An 18,246-nucleotide genomic window follows, 5' to 3' on the forward strand; every position below is an offset into this window, starting at 1 on the left:
TGGGACCACGGGCGGAAGCTCACATCATTTCACCTGTGGTGTAGCCTCGTGGAAGCATGCAGTCAGAACGCTGATCCCTCACAGCCACACCCAGCCCTCAACAGAAGAGTTCTTTGACATAATGGGATGAGAGAGAGAGAGAGAGAGAGAGAGAGAGAGAGAGAGAGCAGAGACCTGAAATGGACCAGGGAACATGGCAGCTTCCTGCAGGAGGTGGCCTGTGACTGGCCAGGAGATGAGCCTTTACAGATGACAAGGTGATGGACTTGGAGAGGAAGGAGCACCCAGTATGGCTCAGGACAAAGGGTGCAGGTTGTGAGGACAGTGAAAAGACAATCTGCCAGAAATAGAGCATGAGGAGACCAAAGAGTGATATGGTGAGGGACAAGGACTTGCCGAAAGTAGGTAATGCTGAAGCCACACTCACTGTGGGAACTAGGGGCAGGGGGCATAGAAGTTAGAAAATGCTGTGCACCTCGCTCTGTCTGTCATTGTGAGCCTTCAGCACCTGGCACCCGGGGGCCAGCCACTACAGGATCTGCTCAGCCTGTGCTTGAGAAACTTTCGGAGTTGGTGCGTGCCAGCTTCCCTGTTTACAGTCAACCTGGCAGAGGAGGGGGGAGCAGGGACAGAAGGAAGGGAGGGGTGGCCGCTGGCACAGGCTGAGCAGCCTGCTCCAGCTGGAACTGAAGTCTTAGAGTCGCCACCAGTTTTCTCAGGCACTGACGCCAGCTCTCCACACACCATGGCCACGAACGCAGACACCAGGCCTGGGGGATTCACTAGCAATGGCTGCGACCCAGTCACAGCTCGAGAGCATGTGCAGGTTGTGACCCGAAACTACATCACCCACCCCCGTGTCAGTGAGTATTCATGTCCAGCTGGCGAGGGGAGAGGGCTGCTGGGATCACGCTTTTGCCTCTGAAAAGGAGGACCGAGACCTAAGGAGACCGGGGCGGGGGGGGGGTACCTCTGGGTCCAGGGGAGCCATGTGGTGGCACAGCCTATGCCCAGGTCACCTCTGCAGGTGGAGGGATGGAGCCCCCCGTTCAGGCGGAGGAGAGGGCTGAGGAGCAACTGTTATCATCAGGATCCTGTCTAAGACCCAAGGTCCAGAGAGAGCTTGAGGGAGACAGAGATAGAGAGAGGAGAGAGAGAGGGAGAGACAGAGACAGGAGAGAGAGGGAGGGAGGGAACAAGAACACATGTGGCCATGTATGAGTGGGCAAATGGGTGTGCAGGGACATATGTAGCAGTACTGTCAGTGGGCACTTGGCTTGAGGACTTCTGTAACCAGTGTGCTGTGCCTGCATCATTTCCTAGGGGAGAGAATCTGTATAGAGAAGCATGGACTAGAAGGGCATTCTCCACCACCGGGGAGTGGGGGCGGGGTGTGCAACGGCGTGTGTGTGTGTGTGTGTGTGTGTGTGTGTGTGTGTGTGTGTGTGTGCATGCTTGTACACACAGGGTGGAGGTGAGGTGAGTGTGTATGTGTGTGCACGCTTGGATATGGTGTGCACGTGTGTCCAAGGGGAGAGAACGCGTGGCTTTATGCTTACATGGTGTATGAGAACACACATAGCTGTGGCAATCTGTGTATTCGGCTGGGGTAAGAGCACGGACCTGTTCACACATGGCGTGTCTTTCTCACGTTGTCTGTGTCTGATCTGTAAGGGTGAGCCAAGTCCAGGTCAGGGACAGAAAACCTGGCGAGGTCCACAGGGCCCCATGTTCCAACACCCCCCATGTTCTTGTCCAAGGTCACTCTCCCTAGCCTGGTAAAGTCTCAGGCAGCCCAGCTCACTGGAGTAAACCAGCCTGAGTGGCCTCGGCTGAGCAGAGCCTGAGGCTCCTAACAGGGTGTGTTCGTTGGGTGAGGGGAAGGAGCTAGACACAGCCATCCGTTCTTCACCCTGACTGCAAAGCTACCCGGCCCCACAGGGGAGGTGTGGACACATACAGGGTAGCCACCAGCTGAGCTCAGAGCAAGTAAAGTGCCTTTCAGCCTTCAGGGAGCAGAGCCCTGGGTGCCCAGCCCAGCTGAGGCTGAGCGAGACAGGCACAGCACGCACCAGCTAGGGGAAAAAGACGAAAGCGGGCAAGCCAGGTTTCTCAAGGAGGCCTGGAGGCCCTGCCTCATGGACATACCGAGTCTAGAGAGAGCCCCCCAGGCAAAAACTTGAGTCACCAGGGCCCAGAAATCAGTGGCGAGAGGGGGCCTCATTATGCCCAGGGTTTGGGCCATGTGATACCCTGCCCCTGCAGGCCCAACCACCTGTGGGCAAAGGAGAGCTGCCAGGTTGGGTGGGGCAGGGGCCTGGACCTCCAGGCTCAGCTTTCCTTCTGGAATGCGGCCTTGCAGGGATCTGCAAGGATCTCCGGGTACAACCTTTATGCTGCCTCCCCTCACCCCACGTTTTCTTCCAGGTGGGAGGGCTCAAGCTAGAGCAGCCTCTCACCGGTTTCCTCCAGGCAGCCACTTATTTATTGTCAACACCCTGCAGGTTCTGACACCCCCCCACCCCCCCAACCCAAGACAACAAGATCACAGCCACAGTGACAGAGCAAAGGCTGTGGATAGCCTAGGGGCTGGGCTAGCCCTCCAGGACACCCTCCTAGCCTGGCTCAGCCTAGTTCCCCATACCCCTCCATCCATCTTGGGTACCTGGGTGGAGTTCTTCCTAGGAGAATGAGCCCAAGGGTAGGAGTGTCTGGAGTCCCCTCCCCAGTACTGTTGCCCCCCCAAAACAAGGATGCTGTGCCCCCTCTGTCCTCCTCCTCCTCCAGCCAGGCCCTTTACTCTGAAACTCCAGGCCCTAAGCTCAGGCTGGAGAACTGGAGAGGGAGCCTAGGAGATGGGCCAGTGCAGAGGTCAGGGGCCCCAGGGCTCCTGTAGTCTCGCATAGAGGTAGTCTGGTCATCCCAGGGCACAGCAGCTGCAAGGGTGACTTAATGCTGAGGGACAGAGCTGGCCAGAAAGGAGGAGGAGGAGGGCAGAGTTGGGATTGGACATGAGTGCTGGCAACAGCCACCTTGAGAAGCAGGGCCTTCCTTCAGCGGAACTGCCCAGACTCCGAGTGCCTTCCTTGGCTTATTATAGAGGCAGTGAGTGCGGCTTCATGGGATCACTGGGTAGATGTGCAGCATTGCACGTGGGGGTGAGCACAGCTCGTGCAAAGGTGCAAAAGGACAAGTGACAGCCTAGTTGGAGGGATGGGGCCAGGTCCGGCCATTCCTCCAGGGTTTGAGAGCCAAAGGGGAGGTAGTTACAGTGGAGTCTGAACAAGCAGGTTCTGACTCTAAGACCCCCATCTTCCAGTAGGGACCCCCTCCCCTAGTCCCCCCAGCTGGGACAGGGGGGGCATGGAGGAGCAGGACCTGCTGCCCCAGGCTTGCCCCCACCCTGGCCTCCAGCCTGCTGGGGGAGGGAGACCGGACACTGCAGGTGTAGCTGGTCAGGCGCTAATTAGGACCGAGTAGGAGCCCTGCTGAGCCTTTGACGGGGCTGTGGGGAGGTGGGGGTAGGGAGCTCTCCTCCACACTGCAGCCCCCAGTGTCAGAGACAATGGGAGGGGGTGAGCTGAGGGGGGAGAGTGTCTGCTAAGTCTGGGAAAAGCCCATTGAGGGAATGCCCTGAGGTCAGCGGAGCCAGGGCTCTCTTGGCAGCTCATCACCCTGTGTCTGTCTTCAGGGTCAAGTGGGACATCCCTGGGTGGGCAGTGCCTGAATCCCCGAGGGCCCCAGCGCCAGCTGGACCTGCCCACTTTAGCTTGCCTCTCCACGAAAGGGGCACAGTCAGGGTGCCCACCAGTCAAAGGCATCTCCGTGGCTCAGTTTCCCTTTGCCCGAGTCCTAACTGGACAGCCCGAAGGTGGGAGTGCTGGCACACCTATGATCCCAACACTCAGGAGGATGAGGCAGGAGGATTGCCACGAGTTTGAGGTCAGCCTGCGATAGAAGAGTGAGTTTGAAGGAAGCCTGGACTATAGAGTGAAACCTTGTCACACACACACACACACACACACACACACACACACACACACACACACACACACAAATAAATAAATAAAATAAAAAATCCAATAAAACCCGATGGCTCTGAGAAAAGATCTGGTCTTGTGTTGGGGTCTACAATCCCTCAGGGTACCAGTCTGTGGTCTTGGGGATTTCCAGAGGAGGAATTGTGAGAAGCACTGCAGGAGGTAGGCAAGGGCGCGGCCTGAAGGATTTGCAGTCTCCGTGTTGAATAGAAAATGGTACTTGAGTTTTCTAGAGTGAGGGCCTCAATGCAGAGAGAGCTGTGCCTTCCTCCAGTCACTCTGCCGTTCCTGCCTTGAGCTAGGGTGGATCCTGCAGTCTGGAAAGAAGGCTGGGGTGCTGAGTGGAGGAGACTCAGAGACCTCACAGTGGTCGCCATGTGGTCTGGCCTAAGGGAAGCTAAGATCTCCCAACCTGACTCCCAGAGAGCCAGGCAGGCCACCCAGCACTGTCCCTCCCCCTTGGCATCAGGCAGGGCGCCCAGCCTCCAGCCCCTAACCTCCATCTCCAGGTACCCTCTCTCCAGGTGGACTTGCTGGACCTCAGGATTAACAGAGATTTCTCAGGATGAGCCGTGAATCATGAAGTCTGGGAGCAGGCTGTCTCCCAAGGTTGTGAAACCAAAAGTGATCCCTTTGGGCTTTGTGGCTCTCGCTCTCTGGAGACAAGCCACTTACTCTGGCCCACACACCCTGGAGACTCTTGACTCCAGACTCACTGCTGTCTTTCCCCATCTCTGTGGATCTAGCAAAATGCCAGCTCTCCCCAGGCTTGGAAACACGCACCTGCCAGTCCAAAAGTTTCTCCACCCTGGTCGGGTGTTGGTCCCGGCCCTGTCTCTGCTGGTGTCACCAGCTCCGCTCTGTACCATCCTCACAGTGTGAATTCCATCAGAGTGTCTGTCGTGGCCCCCCAAACCACCACCCTCAAGACTGTACATATTTCCTCTCCTCTTTTCCTCTGTGGTCCTCAGCAGGCAGCAGCTGGGGGTGTGGCCCTTGTGCTGGGCATCAGGACCCCCATTCGGTTTGAGGCTAAGGTGGGGATACCTGTTGGTCTGATGGGGACATAAGGGAATAATGAACTGATAGAACCAGTTAGTGCCTTCCGGAACTCAGTCAGCCCAACGTACGGAGTGCCAGCCTTGTGCTGAGCAGGGATGGCAGAGACCATATCTGACAGCTCTCCCCACACTAGAAGCCAGCCTAGAGGAGTCCTGAGTCACCTCCTTCCTCTCTGTCACCTAAGGCACTGAGCAGGTAGCAATCAGGGTTCTTTCAACTCTGCCATGGGCACTTCCCTCAACTCGCTGGGGCTGGCTGGAAGGCTCCCTTTAACTCCGTCCCCTGACTTGAGAATGCCTCTTCCCTGAACATTCACTCTGGTCCCTGGCCCATCCCATTCTTCATCTCTTCTGCCTCCTGGCTTTGCACCAACCTCACCTGCCCATCTTGCCCTCCATGTGGCCCATGCACCCCACCTTCATCTCACTAGGCCATCCTGATCTTTCCCACCTAAACATCCCTGTAGTTTCTCGTAGTTTCACAATGCCATGTTCTTTCTGTCCCTGCCTTTGGACATTAGGCTCTACATTTGAGTTGTCCTTTATCTGCCTTGCTAGCAGCAGTTGGATGGCATTCAACAGCTAGGATTTAAAGAAAGGAAGGGAGGAGGGAAGACTCCCAGGGAACAGGAAGTGAGAGGGAAGGAGCAGAGCCTGGGCTGATCTGTAAGAAGCCCTTCAGTGGGGGACCTTGTGGGTTTCTTCCAAGGACCCTGGATATGGAAGAAGGGGAATGTGCCTGATGATGTAGTAGTCCTCTTGTGAGAGTGAGCGCAGGGGAGGGGGAGGGGCTGAGAGGGAGCCATTGTGCATGGGTGGTAGGGCTAGCCTGAGAGACAAATGCAGGGTGAGGAGCTAGCCCTTCACCAGGAGGGGCTTCTCCTGGATCCTTGCCTCAGATAAAGGTGGACATCCTTCAGGGGCTGAGGGAAGACAGCAGGGAGATGATACAGGGGTAGTAGGTAGCTCTGGGAGGGAACGGAGCGTCTTACTCGGGCAATCCTGGGCTCAGCCTTGAGTTTTCCAGGTAGTCCTTACAGTAGCAGGGTCCTTGCAAAGACCAGCGGGAGAATGGCCTTGTGCATTTGCTTTCTGGTGGATGTGCTGTGAGACAGCTTTGGTGACCGGGAAGGCGTGGACAGGGACACTGGCTTCTTCTGGGGTCAGGCACACTGTGGGCCAGTGTGGGCTGATGGAGGGCCCAGGGCAGCCCCTTCCCAACATGTGCCACAAGCATGCCAGTCCCAGGCCCATGGTGCCCACCTCCCCTGAGCTCCGTGGTCTGAGTGACCCAATTCCTTCTCAGCACCCCACGCATCCGGTTTGGGCAAATTACTGGTCTCCACTGTGTTACTGGTGCTCCATAGAATCCCTGGGACAGACTAGCTTTGTACTCCATTGCCAATCAAGGGACCACAGCCTCCTCAGAGCCCCTGAGCTAACCCCAGGAAGACCAGAGACAGGCTTCCTAGCTGACTGTCCTTGGATCTTACCCTGGAGCTGAGCTTTCTTCTCAGTGTGGGGTGTGTGTGTGTGTGTGTGTGTGTGTGTGTGTGTGTGTGTGTGTCTTCCTGGTATCACCCTCCTCTACCCACTAGGATGCCCAGTGTGCTGGTGGGACCTGGCCAGGGCTTGGTGGAGGAAGTGGAGGGGGGCAGCACCCCTCACCCCACAGGGCTCATCAGTGCAGGGTGAAGGGATGGCAATGGGGGCCTGGGGAAGGGCCCAGGAGGCCACGGCTGTGCCCCAGACGCCTTTGGAACATTCAAGTGGAGTTGGGAAGAGGGAATAGGTGAGGCGGGGGCTGAGGCCAGGGGGGAAGCACACGGGGTGGAGGGCTCAGCAGGCCTGGGCAGGACTCTGAGGAGGCCTCTGCCCTCATGCCCTCCTCCAGCATCCTGCAGGTGTTGAGACAGTGGGGGGTCTGTGGCAGGGGCTTGACCCTTACAGCAATGGTGGCTGGCGCTGTCACAGCTAATGACCCTGATGGCCCAGGCTGAGGAGGAGGTGGGGGTGCACAGAGGGCAGGAGACAGGATGCTTCTCTCTCTCTCTCTCTCTCTCTCTCTCTCTCTCTCTCTCTCTCTGTCTGTGTGTATGTGTGAATGTGTGTGTCTCTCAGTAAATGTGTCTCGGTGAATGTGTGTGTGTGTGCGGGTGTGTGCGCACACATGTGCACACATGCATACATTTTCCGTGGAGGTAGAACACAGTGGGATTTGGAGGTGAGACGCTGACCCCCTCCCCCCCTCCCCCAGCCTACAGGACCGTGTGCAGCGTCAATGGGCCTCTTGTGGTGCTCGACCAGGTCAAGGTAAGAGTCTTCAGTCTCCTTCCTGGCCTCTAGGCCACACTCAGGGTTTCTTTTAAGCTGCCCATCCAGGGGCCTTGTTTCATTCTTTTTTTAACTCTGTCACCCCTCAAGTCTCCTGCCAAGTTTCTTCTTCACAATTTGTCTGTGGGAGGCTGTAAAAACCACCAGTACTCAAGGCTGGGGCCTAGTGAGTGCTGGCCCTGGAAATCCTGTTCATCGGCCAGTTTCCCCCTCTCCCTCTCCCTCTCCCTCCCCTGACCCACTCGCAAGAGATCAAACCCAGGGCCTCCCGCAGGCCAGGCCAGCACTCTATCCTGAGCTGCATTTCTTTCCCTGCCTTATTTTGATGAGCAGGTTTATTGCCTTGCTTCTTTTAGGCCCAAATTAGCGTTCTCTGGCCTGAAATTTTCCTCTTCAGGCTGACAAACACTGAGGACAGGGGTGGTTACCGAGACTCAGGTTCCCAGGGAGCAGAGCGAGGAGGAAAGAGCGGGACTTTGGCTGTAGATCTCATTTCGCGGATGTCCCTCTGTCTCTCTGCTCTTGCGCGCCATCTTGTGGTTGAGGCGCCAAACGGCTGGACTTCCGCACCTCCTACCCCTCGGGTTCGGGTTGGAGAGGGCATCTCCTCCAGCAACCCTACCCTCAGGGCCTAGAAAGTGCTCGCTTGGAGAAGGGGACACCTTCGCGTCTTTCTTTTCACCAGTGCGAACAAAACCGCCATCAGTGGCCGTCATCGCTGCAAATCTGAGCAGGGAAGGCCCTGGGGGAGTGGCCCACCCTAGTCACTAGTCCATCCGGCACGTTCCCCAGATTCACAGGGTCAGTAGTGTGTGGCCATCAGGGGACAGACTGACAGCCATGACTATGAACACTTGTGGCATTATAGTATGTCACCTAATGTTATTACATTTTAATAACAAAAAACAATACATGCTCCTTGTACCCAGAGAAACAAAGGAAAGACAGTTAACCATCTGTCCCTTTGTCCCCAGCCCGTGGGACAGTTGTGTGAGACCTGCAGGCTATGCTCGTATTCAGGTGAACATCGCATGTGCGGAGAGACACATGTACCCCTGCTGGATGGTGGCCTAGCGGGTTGTGTTTCCGAATATACTGATCCTTGTGGGGCTTAATCTTCTATGTCAACTGCACTGGATTTTAGAATCACCTAGGAGACACCACTGGGTGTGTCTGTGAGGGGCATTTCCAGAGAGGTGCACTTGAGAATGGAAGACTTGCCCCGAATGTCAATGGCACCACCCCATAAGGGAGTCCCAGGCTGAATAAAAAGGAAAAGGGGAGATGGGAAGCCCAGCACTGGAATTCATCTCTCCTTGTGACCTCAAGCTCTGTCTCAAGCCTTTCACACCATGGTGGATGGCATCCTCTCAGACCAAGGGCCAAGCAAAGCCTTCCCTAAGTTGTTCTGGTCAGGAATTTTGTCACAGAGAAAAAAAATATAGATTTATTCCATAATCCCATTCTGTTTACGGGTTCCTTCCTTCCTCCCTTCTTCCTTTCTTTCTTCTTTATTGCTATTCTGAATAATGCTTCCATGAGCATTCACATTGAAGACTTCATGGATATATGTGTGTTTATTTCTCAGGTAGATATCTAAGAGTAAATCTGCTTAGGTCAAATGGTGACTCTATTCTAACCTTTTGAGGAGCTGCATGTTACTCAGTGTAAACCAAGTGCTTTGGTTTACACTCCACCCGGGAGAATAAAGAGGATTCTGATTTCTCCATATCCTCAGTAGTGTGTGTTAACATCCGCTTTTTCTCTTTCAGCCACCCTAGCAGGTGTATGGCCATACTTCATCGTGGTTTTGATCTGCATTTTCTTGTTGACCAAGGAGAATGGCCATGAACATGTGGCCACCTGCCTACTGGCCCTATCTGCATCTTTAGAGAAATGCCTATTCAAATGCTTTAATCAAATCCTTTTCATCATAGAAGCCCCTTGTATATTTTGTTTATATTAACCTGATTTTTGTTTAAATTCCTAACCATTACACAGATGCCAGTCCCAGCTCCATAGCTAGGAATAGGCTGTCACTGGTTCAGCGACACCTAGAAAACAGGGAGTCTTTCTTCTGGTGACAAGTGTGCTCCTCCTTCGTGCTCAGGAGACCTGGCTGGCCACAATGGCCACTTTGTGCTACTGAGTCACCCCTCCTCCCACCCCACCCTACCTGGCGCTGTGCTGACAGCTTGATTGTAGGGTTCCCATCCTGGTCACGGCAGCCTTGTGGGGTGGGGCTTATTCTTAGCACTCTTGTTTTAAAGAGGAGAAAACTAAGGCTCATGCATTAACGACTTGAGGGCTCAGTAAGCCGTGTAAGTAATTAGACAGCTGCCATAAACTTGCACTAAGAAAAGAGATTTGGACCTAACACGTGCTTCTGATTAAATCCCAGTTATCTCCGGGGTGCCCTCTCCCAAACAAAGCCCCTTCCCCACATCACGGCACAATAAGACAGGCAGTAACGAGACCAGAAGAAGAGATGCGAAGTGACAGGAGCTTCACCTTGGGTGGCTCTTCTCCCTAACAGTTCGCCCAGTATGCTGAGATTGTCAACTTTACCCTCCCGGATGGGACCCAGAGGAGTGGCCAAGTGCTCGAAGTGGCTGGGACCAAAGCCATTGTTCAGGTAAGTGTGCCTACGAGAAGAGGGAACTCTTAGTTCCCATCCTATTTCACAAGCCTTGGAGGGAGGAATGGCCTGTTTCCCAGAGAATACCCTGCGCAGAGCTATGCACTGAGTGCCTACAGTGGGCGGCCCATTCTTTCCAGCTAGCCCCTCAGAACAATCCCTGACTCACAGGTGTTTGAAGGGACCTCAGGGATTGACTCCCAGAAGACCACCTGTGAATTCACCGGGGACATCCTGCGGACTCCTGTGTCAGAGGACATGCTGGGTGAGAGTGGAGGGCCAGGGTGGGTGCTCCTCTGTCTTTCCCTCCTGGCTTCTCTAATCAAGCCCTTCACTGCCTGCACGCATGTTTCCTATGTGCCTTCTGAAGCCAGCAGTGGTTTTCTCTCTCTAGCTCCCATCCCTAGTGCAGGGCCCAACATATAGAACATGCTCAATAATGAAGGCGTGAGGTTAAGTCATTACAGGTGCAGCTGGAAGCCACCTACTTGGGGCCAGGCTGAAAGGGATGACTAAGCCCTTCCTTACCTGGCCTGATCCTCTGATTAGTGATCAACCTGGGCCCAGGCCAGTGGTCAGGGTGACTCCAAAATGCCTTGCCTGTGAAAATTCACAGCAAAGGAAGGAAGACACCCTGTCCTTGGCAGGAACAGTCACGGAAGTCAGGCATGTGTGATGGTGGGGGGCTGAGGAGGCAGGGAACACAGGGTGTTGGGATTCTGGATGAGTATGTGGAGCTGGTGGCCGTGCACAGGCTGGGAGCCCTGACACCTTCCTGAACCCCCTGTCCCTCCCAGGTCGGATTTTCAATGGCTCTGGCAAGCCCATTGACAAAGGGCCTGTTGTCATGGCAGAGGACTTTCTGGACATCAATGGTGAGAGAGTGGACGCCCACCCTGCATGGCTTTGAGGACACAGCCCTAGCACCTGCCCACCTGAGCCATCATTTCTGCGACCTACCCTTGGAAGTCCTGCACGGACCTAGGCCAAGCAATGCTAACCCCACAGCTGGCCAGATGAGCAGGCAGATCAGCAAAGGCCTCCCTCCCCAGATCCACCATAGAAATGCCTCTAGCACTCCATTCTATCATTGCACAGCACCTCCAGCCATCCCCTGTGGCCTTCAGTTCCCTATGCTCTATCCTGGGAGCTGGGGACGGGAGGCTCACAGCAGAGAAGGATCGCTTCCTAGGACCCCAGCTATTCTTTAGGAGACCTTTCTGACTGCCCCACCCACCAGTTTTCCGAGGCAGTAATAGAGGTCCGTGGAGCCTCCCCGACCCATTGCTCAAGGCCACACAGCAAGCTAGTGGCAAAGCACGTGTCTTTATTCACACATAGTCTTTGAGCTACCCTCTGGTCCTCTGAACATCACTCAGGTGCCTAGGTGTTGAGGGGGGCTGTCTAGCTAAGATGCGAGGGCAATGCTATCTAAGACAGCATGGAGAGATGAACGGCTTTTTAAACTTGAACCGATTCAAATGAAAGGAAATTTCATTTTTCAATTGCATCTCACATGCACAAGAGCCGCAGGCGCCCAGGTGACGCTGCGCACATAGTTCCGTTGTTGCAGAAGGGGCTGTGGAACAGCTGGTTGGCAGAGAGAGGCAGTGGTGGTTGGTGGTAGGAGGGCTGGACCCTGAACCTGCGTGGTCACCCCTCCCAGGCCAGCCCATCAACCCTCATGACCGAATCTACCCCGAGGAGATGATCCAGACAGGAATCTCCCCCATTGATGTCATGAACAGCATCGCCCGTGGCCAGAAGATCCCCATCTTCTCTGCGGCTGGGCTCCCCCACAATGAGGTGAGGGACGACGTATAACCAAGGATCGGGGACAAGCAGAGGCCTGGGCTTCCAGGCTAGCACCGAGCACTTCTGTGCCAAGCAAAGAGTAGGAATGACCAGCATCCACCCCGGCTGGTGTTTCCGGACAGCTCAGGGCCAGGGTGGCATAAGAGACACCCCCAACACATACAGTCACACGTGACCCCCAGAAAGGGCTGCATGCTCTCCCTGGTGAATGGAGTGCTCACTGGCTTCAGAGAGCCCCAGTAGACTCCAGTGTAGAAGCCCTGCTCAGCTGAGCCGGTCTGTGTCAGGCGGTCCTTGTACTTGTGTTTGCCTGACTGCCACCACCAGACAAGAACCATGCGGTCCTCTCAGCCACTGGTGTGACAAGGTTTCTAGATATCCCTTCCTCACCATTCCTGACTGTGACAACTCTCTTTCGAGAGTCTCCTCCCCTCCCCAACACATCTTGATTCAGGACAGAGGGCTCTGACAGTCACACACATTCTAGGCTCATATGGCTCCAGCAGGCTGTGGGAGGTGCAGGCTCTGAAAGGCTTAGCTATCCTAAGCTAAACTGCCCAAATTCACACAAGACTGTTGCTCTTTGGGGATGCTGCCCTGCTCCTTGTGACAGGTGCCTTCAACTCCCTAGTAGCCAAAGAAGAGACTATCCCCAACCCTGAGAAAGACTGCAGGATCCAGGGCAGTCCCTCACTCTTCGGGGCTTGGACTCTCCCCACCCCAAGTTTGTAACATCCATCCTCCGCAGTGATGCTCAGCGGGCCGGATGTCACAGGGCTCTGGCCCTGACAGCCTCCCTCCTGCCCCATCCTGTCTCAGATTGCTGCCCAGATCTGTCGCCAAGCCGGGCTGGTGAAGAAGTCCAAGGCTGTGCTCGATTACCATGAGGACAACTTCGCCATTGTCTTTGCAGCCATGGGGGTAAGGGGAGCTGGAGGCAAGTCTGGAAATGGTGAGAAATAGCCTTGCCTGCCTTGGCTCTAGCACAGCCTATTCTGATGGGGGACACTGAGTCCTGCACCCTGAGAAGCCCCTAAAGTTCAGGCCAGTCTGGAGGCAGAGACCCCAGCATGGCTAAAGGGGGCAGGGATGGACTCAGTGACCAGGTGGGAATGACCCTTGAGGCATCCCAGGGCCATACTTGGCCTGGAGCAGGAGCCCAGGGAACCTACAGAGACAAGGTATCTTCTGAAAGGGGATGCCAAGGGTCCTCAGAGGATTCAATCAGAGGCCAAGGAGCTGGGTAGGGAAGTAGCTGGCCAAGAGAGGGACAAGAAGGAGCTGGAGGTTAAAAAGGCTGAGTTTTGTAGGGGACCTGATGAGTCCTTCTTGGGCCCTAGGGCCACCTCAGTGACTAGCTGTCAGTCCCCAAGTTTTGCTGAGAAAAGCTGGTCATGACTAAGCCCAGCTCTCGGCCACATGGCCTGCCTAAAGCTCCCCTGGCTATGTGTCTAGGTGAACATGGAGACAGCCAGGTTCTTCAAGTCAGATTTCGAGCAGAATGGAACCATGGGAAACGTCTGCCTCTTCTTGAACTTGGCCAATGATCCTACGTGAGTCTTTCCTATGCTCAGACTGCCCTTGGGGCCTTCCCCTTTCCTAGACCTGGGATACTGGGGTTCAGGACATCTCAGAACTACAGCCATGGACTAGAGCTGTGAGAATAACTCTTGGTTGTACAGGTAAGGAAACTGAGGCTTGGGGCATGCTAGGGAGCCAGACCAGGACCCCACCTGCCCTCTGATTTCCTCATACCTGTGCCACAGCAGCTGTCCTAGTCAGGGACCTCTCATTCCATCCCTGTGTCACCTGAACAAGGTCATCACTGGAGAGACCACTGTTTGTGGCATTTATTTAGAAAATGCTCTATTTTGAAAGTTTTGAAGATGGGACTTTCAATCTGGGGTTCACATGGATGACATTAAAAATCTAATAACCTATCCTGGGTATTAAGGGCACCCTCAAACTAAATAACAGAATTCTGGAGGCTGAAATGGCATTGCCAGGGGAAGAGCCACAGGCCCAGAGCCCAGAACTGAAATGGCCAGCTAAAGGAAGCGTGGTCAGGATGGCTTCAAGCAGGAAAGGCACATTTTTGGCTCACTTTGGACAGTGGGCAAGGGAGCATCAGTATTGCCAGGAAGTGCCCACTGTTAAGAACCATTGTCTTGACCAGGAGCCCTGGGCGGGGCTCATTTTATCTCTTCCCCTGCCATCTCCCAGCCGACCTTACACTCCATTCTGGGGCTTCGTGGGCCCAGGCTTGGGCCCCCAGGCTCCCTGAGCCCTGTCATGCTTGGCTTTCCAGGATTGAACGGATCATCACCCCTCGCCTGGCCCTGACCACAGCTGAGTTCCTAGCCTACCAGTGTGAGAAGCATGTGCTGGTCATATTAACTGATATGAGCTCCTATGCAGAGGCTTTGCGGGAGGTATGCTGGCTGAGGGGTGTCAGATTCAAACCACCCCTCCCTGTTTCTCCCCTGGCCTCACATCCACCCTGATAAACAAAATAATTCACTCATCTAGGCCTGCTCCTCTCAGCAAGTCTCAGCTCAATCACAGGCTGGGCACTCCTCTGTCCCCTCAGTCCAACCTCCTAATCTCCCTTCCTGAGTCTAGCCTTTCATCTTCTGACATACCTGCTATTGTGGGTATTGCAGGTCTCAGCTGCCAGAGAGGAAGTGCCAGGGCGCCGTGGCTTTCCTGGATATATGTACACAGACTTGGCCACCATCTATGAGCGAGCTGGCCGCGTGGAGGGCCGGGGCGGCTCCATCACACAGATCCCCATTCTCACCATGCCCAATGATGGTAGTCTCCAGCACCCCCGGCCCTCCAGAACCCACTCTCCATTTCCACCAGCCACCCCATCATCCCCATGCTGAAAGGAGAACTCATGTGTCCCCAGTAGATGAGAACCCCGCCCCCATACACTGACAGGGTATTTGCTTGCAGATATCACCCACCCCATCCCAGACTTGACTGGCTTCATCACGGAGGGACAAATTTATGTGGACAGACAGCTACACAACCGGCAGGTACTGTTCCTTCCCAATAGCTGCCCCCTTTCTCCCCCCATCTGCTCCCCTGCAGCCAAGACATCAAAAAAGAGTTATGTATCGCTCCTGTGCAAGAAGGAGGAGAGGTCTACCCAAAGTCACACCATCAGGAGCTAGGCACTGGGGGAGCCTGTGCTTCACAGCTAGCCATAGGCTAGCCCACTTGGCCACAGGACCTTGAGAAAAGGTCCTATGATGCTAATCTCTGGGTCCATGTCTATGTATCACACCAATGTACTGGGGGGGGTGCATTAGTATATATGAAGCACATGGAAAGCACTAAATATAAAGCAGTTCTCTTCCACACAGTTGTTAGCTTTGGTGACACTAAATAGGGGTAACAGGGCTGGGGCTGTAGCTCATTTGGTTAAGAGCCTGCCCAGCATGTAGGAAGCCTGGGTTCCATCCCCACTCTACATAATACAGGCAACAAGACAGCCTGCAAACCTAGCACAAGCCTGTAATCCTAGTATGAGGGAGGTGGAGGCAGGAAGATCAGAAGTTCAAGGCCATCCTTAGTTACAAAGCAAGTTTGAATCCAGATAGCCTGGGCTACAAGACACTCTGTCTCAAAACATGCACACACCACACACACACACACACACACACACACACACACACACACACACACACACTATTAAGCTTCAACTTGCTTGTACAAATATCAAATGTTTTGACATTGTGTTTCATTACCTAATTCCACCTCGTTACCCCTGGCTCCAGCTTCCTTCCTGCATAGACTCGCCTGTGTAACCACCCTGATGGTCTCCCACCGAGTCATCAAGGCCCAGACTCCAAGGGGAAATAGAGCAGGCGGAGTGTAGCCGCTCACTTTTCCGTAGGATGAATAGGAGTCTTCTGAGAAGGGTGTGGAGGGGCAGGTGAATGAAAGGAGAGCCTGGGTCCTGCCTCATGCTACTCTCTTCTGCTCCCCAGGTCTATCCCCCCATCAACGTGCTCCCTTCCCTGTCACGGCTGATGAAGTCGGCCATAGGCGAGGGCATGACCAGAAAGGACCACGGAGATGTCTCCAACCAGCTGGTAAGGAGAGGGGCAGTGTTTGCGGTAACCCCGATTTAAAAGGTGGAGTTCTGAGCCCCACCTGGACAAGAAGTTTCTGTCTGCGCAAAGCTGGTCCCCAGCAAGTGGAGCTCAGCCTTCAGGGGGTGGTGAGCCTACACTGCCCTTCCGTAGTATGCCTGCTACGCCATCGGGAAGGACGTGCAAGCCATGAAAGCGGTGGTGGGGGAAGAGGCACTCACCTCGGAGGACCTGCTCTACCTGGAGTTTCTGCAGAAGTTCGAGAAGAACTTCATCACCCAAGGTGAGGCGCGGCGGGGGGCGGGGCTGGGACCACCTGGCCCTTCTCTTCTGGACAGGAAGCCTTTACGCTCCTCCGTGGTCCCCAGGTCCCTACGAGAACCGCACCGTGTTCGAATCGCTGGACCTGGGCTGGAAACTGCTGCGCATCTTCCCCAAAGAGATGCTGAAGCGCATCCCGCAGAGCATGACGGACGAGTTCTACTCCCGCCAGGGGGCGCAGCAGGACCCCGCGTCCGATACCGCGCTCTAGAGCCGCCCCAGGCTGCAGCCTTCTAGTTTGTGGTCAAACCCCTGTCTTATGCCCTGCGTTGACAGGAGTGTCTTTTGGTGAGGGTGGGGCTCTTTTTAGGGGCATGCTGAGAATAAAAGCGGCGCGGGGTGGGAGTGCTTCAGACTATTAAGCAGGTACCCTACTACTGAACTCCACCTCTGTCCTGTACTTGTATTTTAGAAGTCCATAGATATAACTGAAATGGAAAACAAAAACAGCAACTGAGATGAATTTGTCTCCAGTGAAAACAAGATTGAGGAAAATTTGCTAATTGTTGAAGGTGTAGATGATACCATGCAGTTTGTAAAAGTATTAAAAAAAAGAAAAGTCTAGTTGGGCATAGTGGAGTGTGCTTTTGATCCTAGTACTCATGGGTTCTGGGAATTTGAACCCAGGTCCTCACACTTGTGTGGTAAACACCTTACCAATTGTGCCATCTCCCCAGACCCCAAAGCCTTTCATTCTGGATGCCTCTTAGGATCATTTCGGACTGTCATGATACTTCCATGGTAGGAGATTAAATAAACTCTCTGATCTGCCAGCCACAAGGAAACTGGCCATCTGGAAGGGACTAGATATCTGCCCAGCAGGCCTCTTTGATCCTCAGGAACTGTTCTGAGGCTCCTGTGAAGGACCAGTTCAGAATGGGCGTGGCAATGGAGTGCTAAGGAAAGTAGATGGGGGGAGGCCACAGAGCTTTCTGGAACATGTCCTCTCTCCAGGGTTCAGCCCTGCTCAGACCTCTGTCCTCAGCGCTGAAAACACCCCAGACACCTGTCTTCCTCCAATCTGACCCTACAAGCAAATGTTCTCTGCCCTACCTGCTAGGACTTACCATTCCAGTTCTCTCCCAAACACAGACGCCCACCCCACAAAGACCACATTAGCTCTCCTGGCACCCAGGACACTGACCCGGAAGCTCTATTTCCTGCCCATTGCCAGCACAGCCAGACCCGAGACCTCCAGAAGCACACTGGCTGCTGGGAGCCAACTCCGTCCCTGCCTCTGCCCTGGTATCAGAAGCATATGCCCTGTATAGCAGCACGTGCTAAGCCTTAGCGGGAAAGTGATGGTGAGCACCCAGTCCTAGCCCATGCAGGGATGCCCCTACTCAGACAAGCCAGGCCTGGCAGTCCAAGCATAAGTCCTCATTCTCATTTATTTGCTGTTGCCCGACAGTGCAGAGATGACTCTCAACACCCTTGAGTGTCATGGAGCCCTAGCCCACACAGCTCATTCCAGGGGCCACCACACCAGTCCTAATCATTGTACCCCATGGAGGAGTTAGCCAAAGAACTTTTCACTAGTCAGGCTTTCCTGAAAGGGACAGAAACCCAATTCAAAGTAGCTTAGGCTTCGGAAGGACCGTGAAGAGATTATAGGCATATATATATATATATATATATATATATATATATATATATATATCATGGGATAAATAATTGCAACATCTGTTGGAAACACCATCTAGCTAAGACAACATTTTACTTCTGGGCCACTTTGCTAACTCTCCCAAACTCTGGCCCAGAGTTAGGGGCCCACACTGCTCCAGGAAAAGCTGTTTTGAAGATTATTTCTATTATTTATTTTTAGATTTATTTTTAATTTTTATATGGATTGATGTGTGTATGTGCAGCACATGTGTGTCTGGTGTTAGGGGAGGCCAGAAGGTAACTGGAGTTACAGACAGTTGAAAGCTGCC

General features: G+C 54.2%; 1 protein-coding gene across 1 annotated transcript; it reads left to right on the top strand.

The window, feature by feature from the left end:
• The first annotated feature begins 614 nt into the window (after positions 1–614).
• On the top strand, positions 615–16,882 carry Atp6v1b1 (ATPase H+ transporting V1 subunit B1). Its single transcript, XM_006991514.4, has 14 exons — positions 615–863; positions 7,359–7,414; positions 9,972–10,070; positions 10,245–10,338; positions 10,871–10,948; positions 11,740–11,879; positions 12,708–12,809; positions 13,344–13,441; positions 14,197–14,320; positions 14,552–14,702; positions 14,847–14,929; positions 15,887–15,991; positions 16,145–16,274; positions 16,360–16,882. The coding sequence occupies exons 1-14, from the start codon at positions 746–748 to the stop codon at positions 16,521–16,523; spliced, it is 1,542 nt and encodes a 513-aa protein (XP_006991576.1). The 5' UTR covers positions 615–745; the 3' UTR covers positions 16,524–16,882.
• Positions 16,883–18,246: the final 1,364 nt, after the last annotated feature.

This window comes from Peromyscus maniculatus, chromosome 3 (assembly GCF_049852395.1).
Source record: "Peromyscus maniculatus bairdii isolate BWxNUB_F1_BW_parent chromosome 3, HU_Pman_BW_mat_3.1, whole genome shotgun sequence".
Lineage (NCBI taxonomy): Eukaryota > Metazoa > Chordata > Mammalia > Rodentia > Cricetidae > Peromyscus > Peromyscus maniculatus.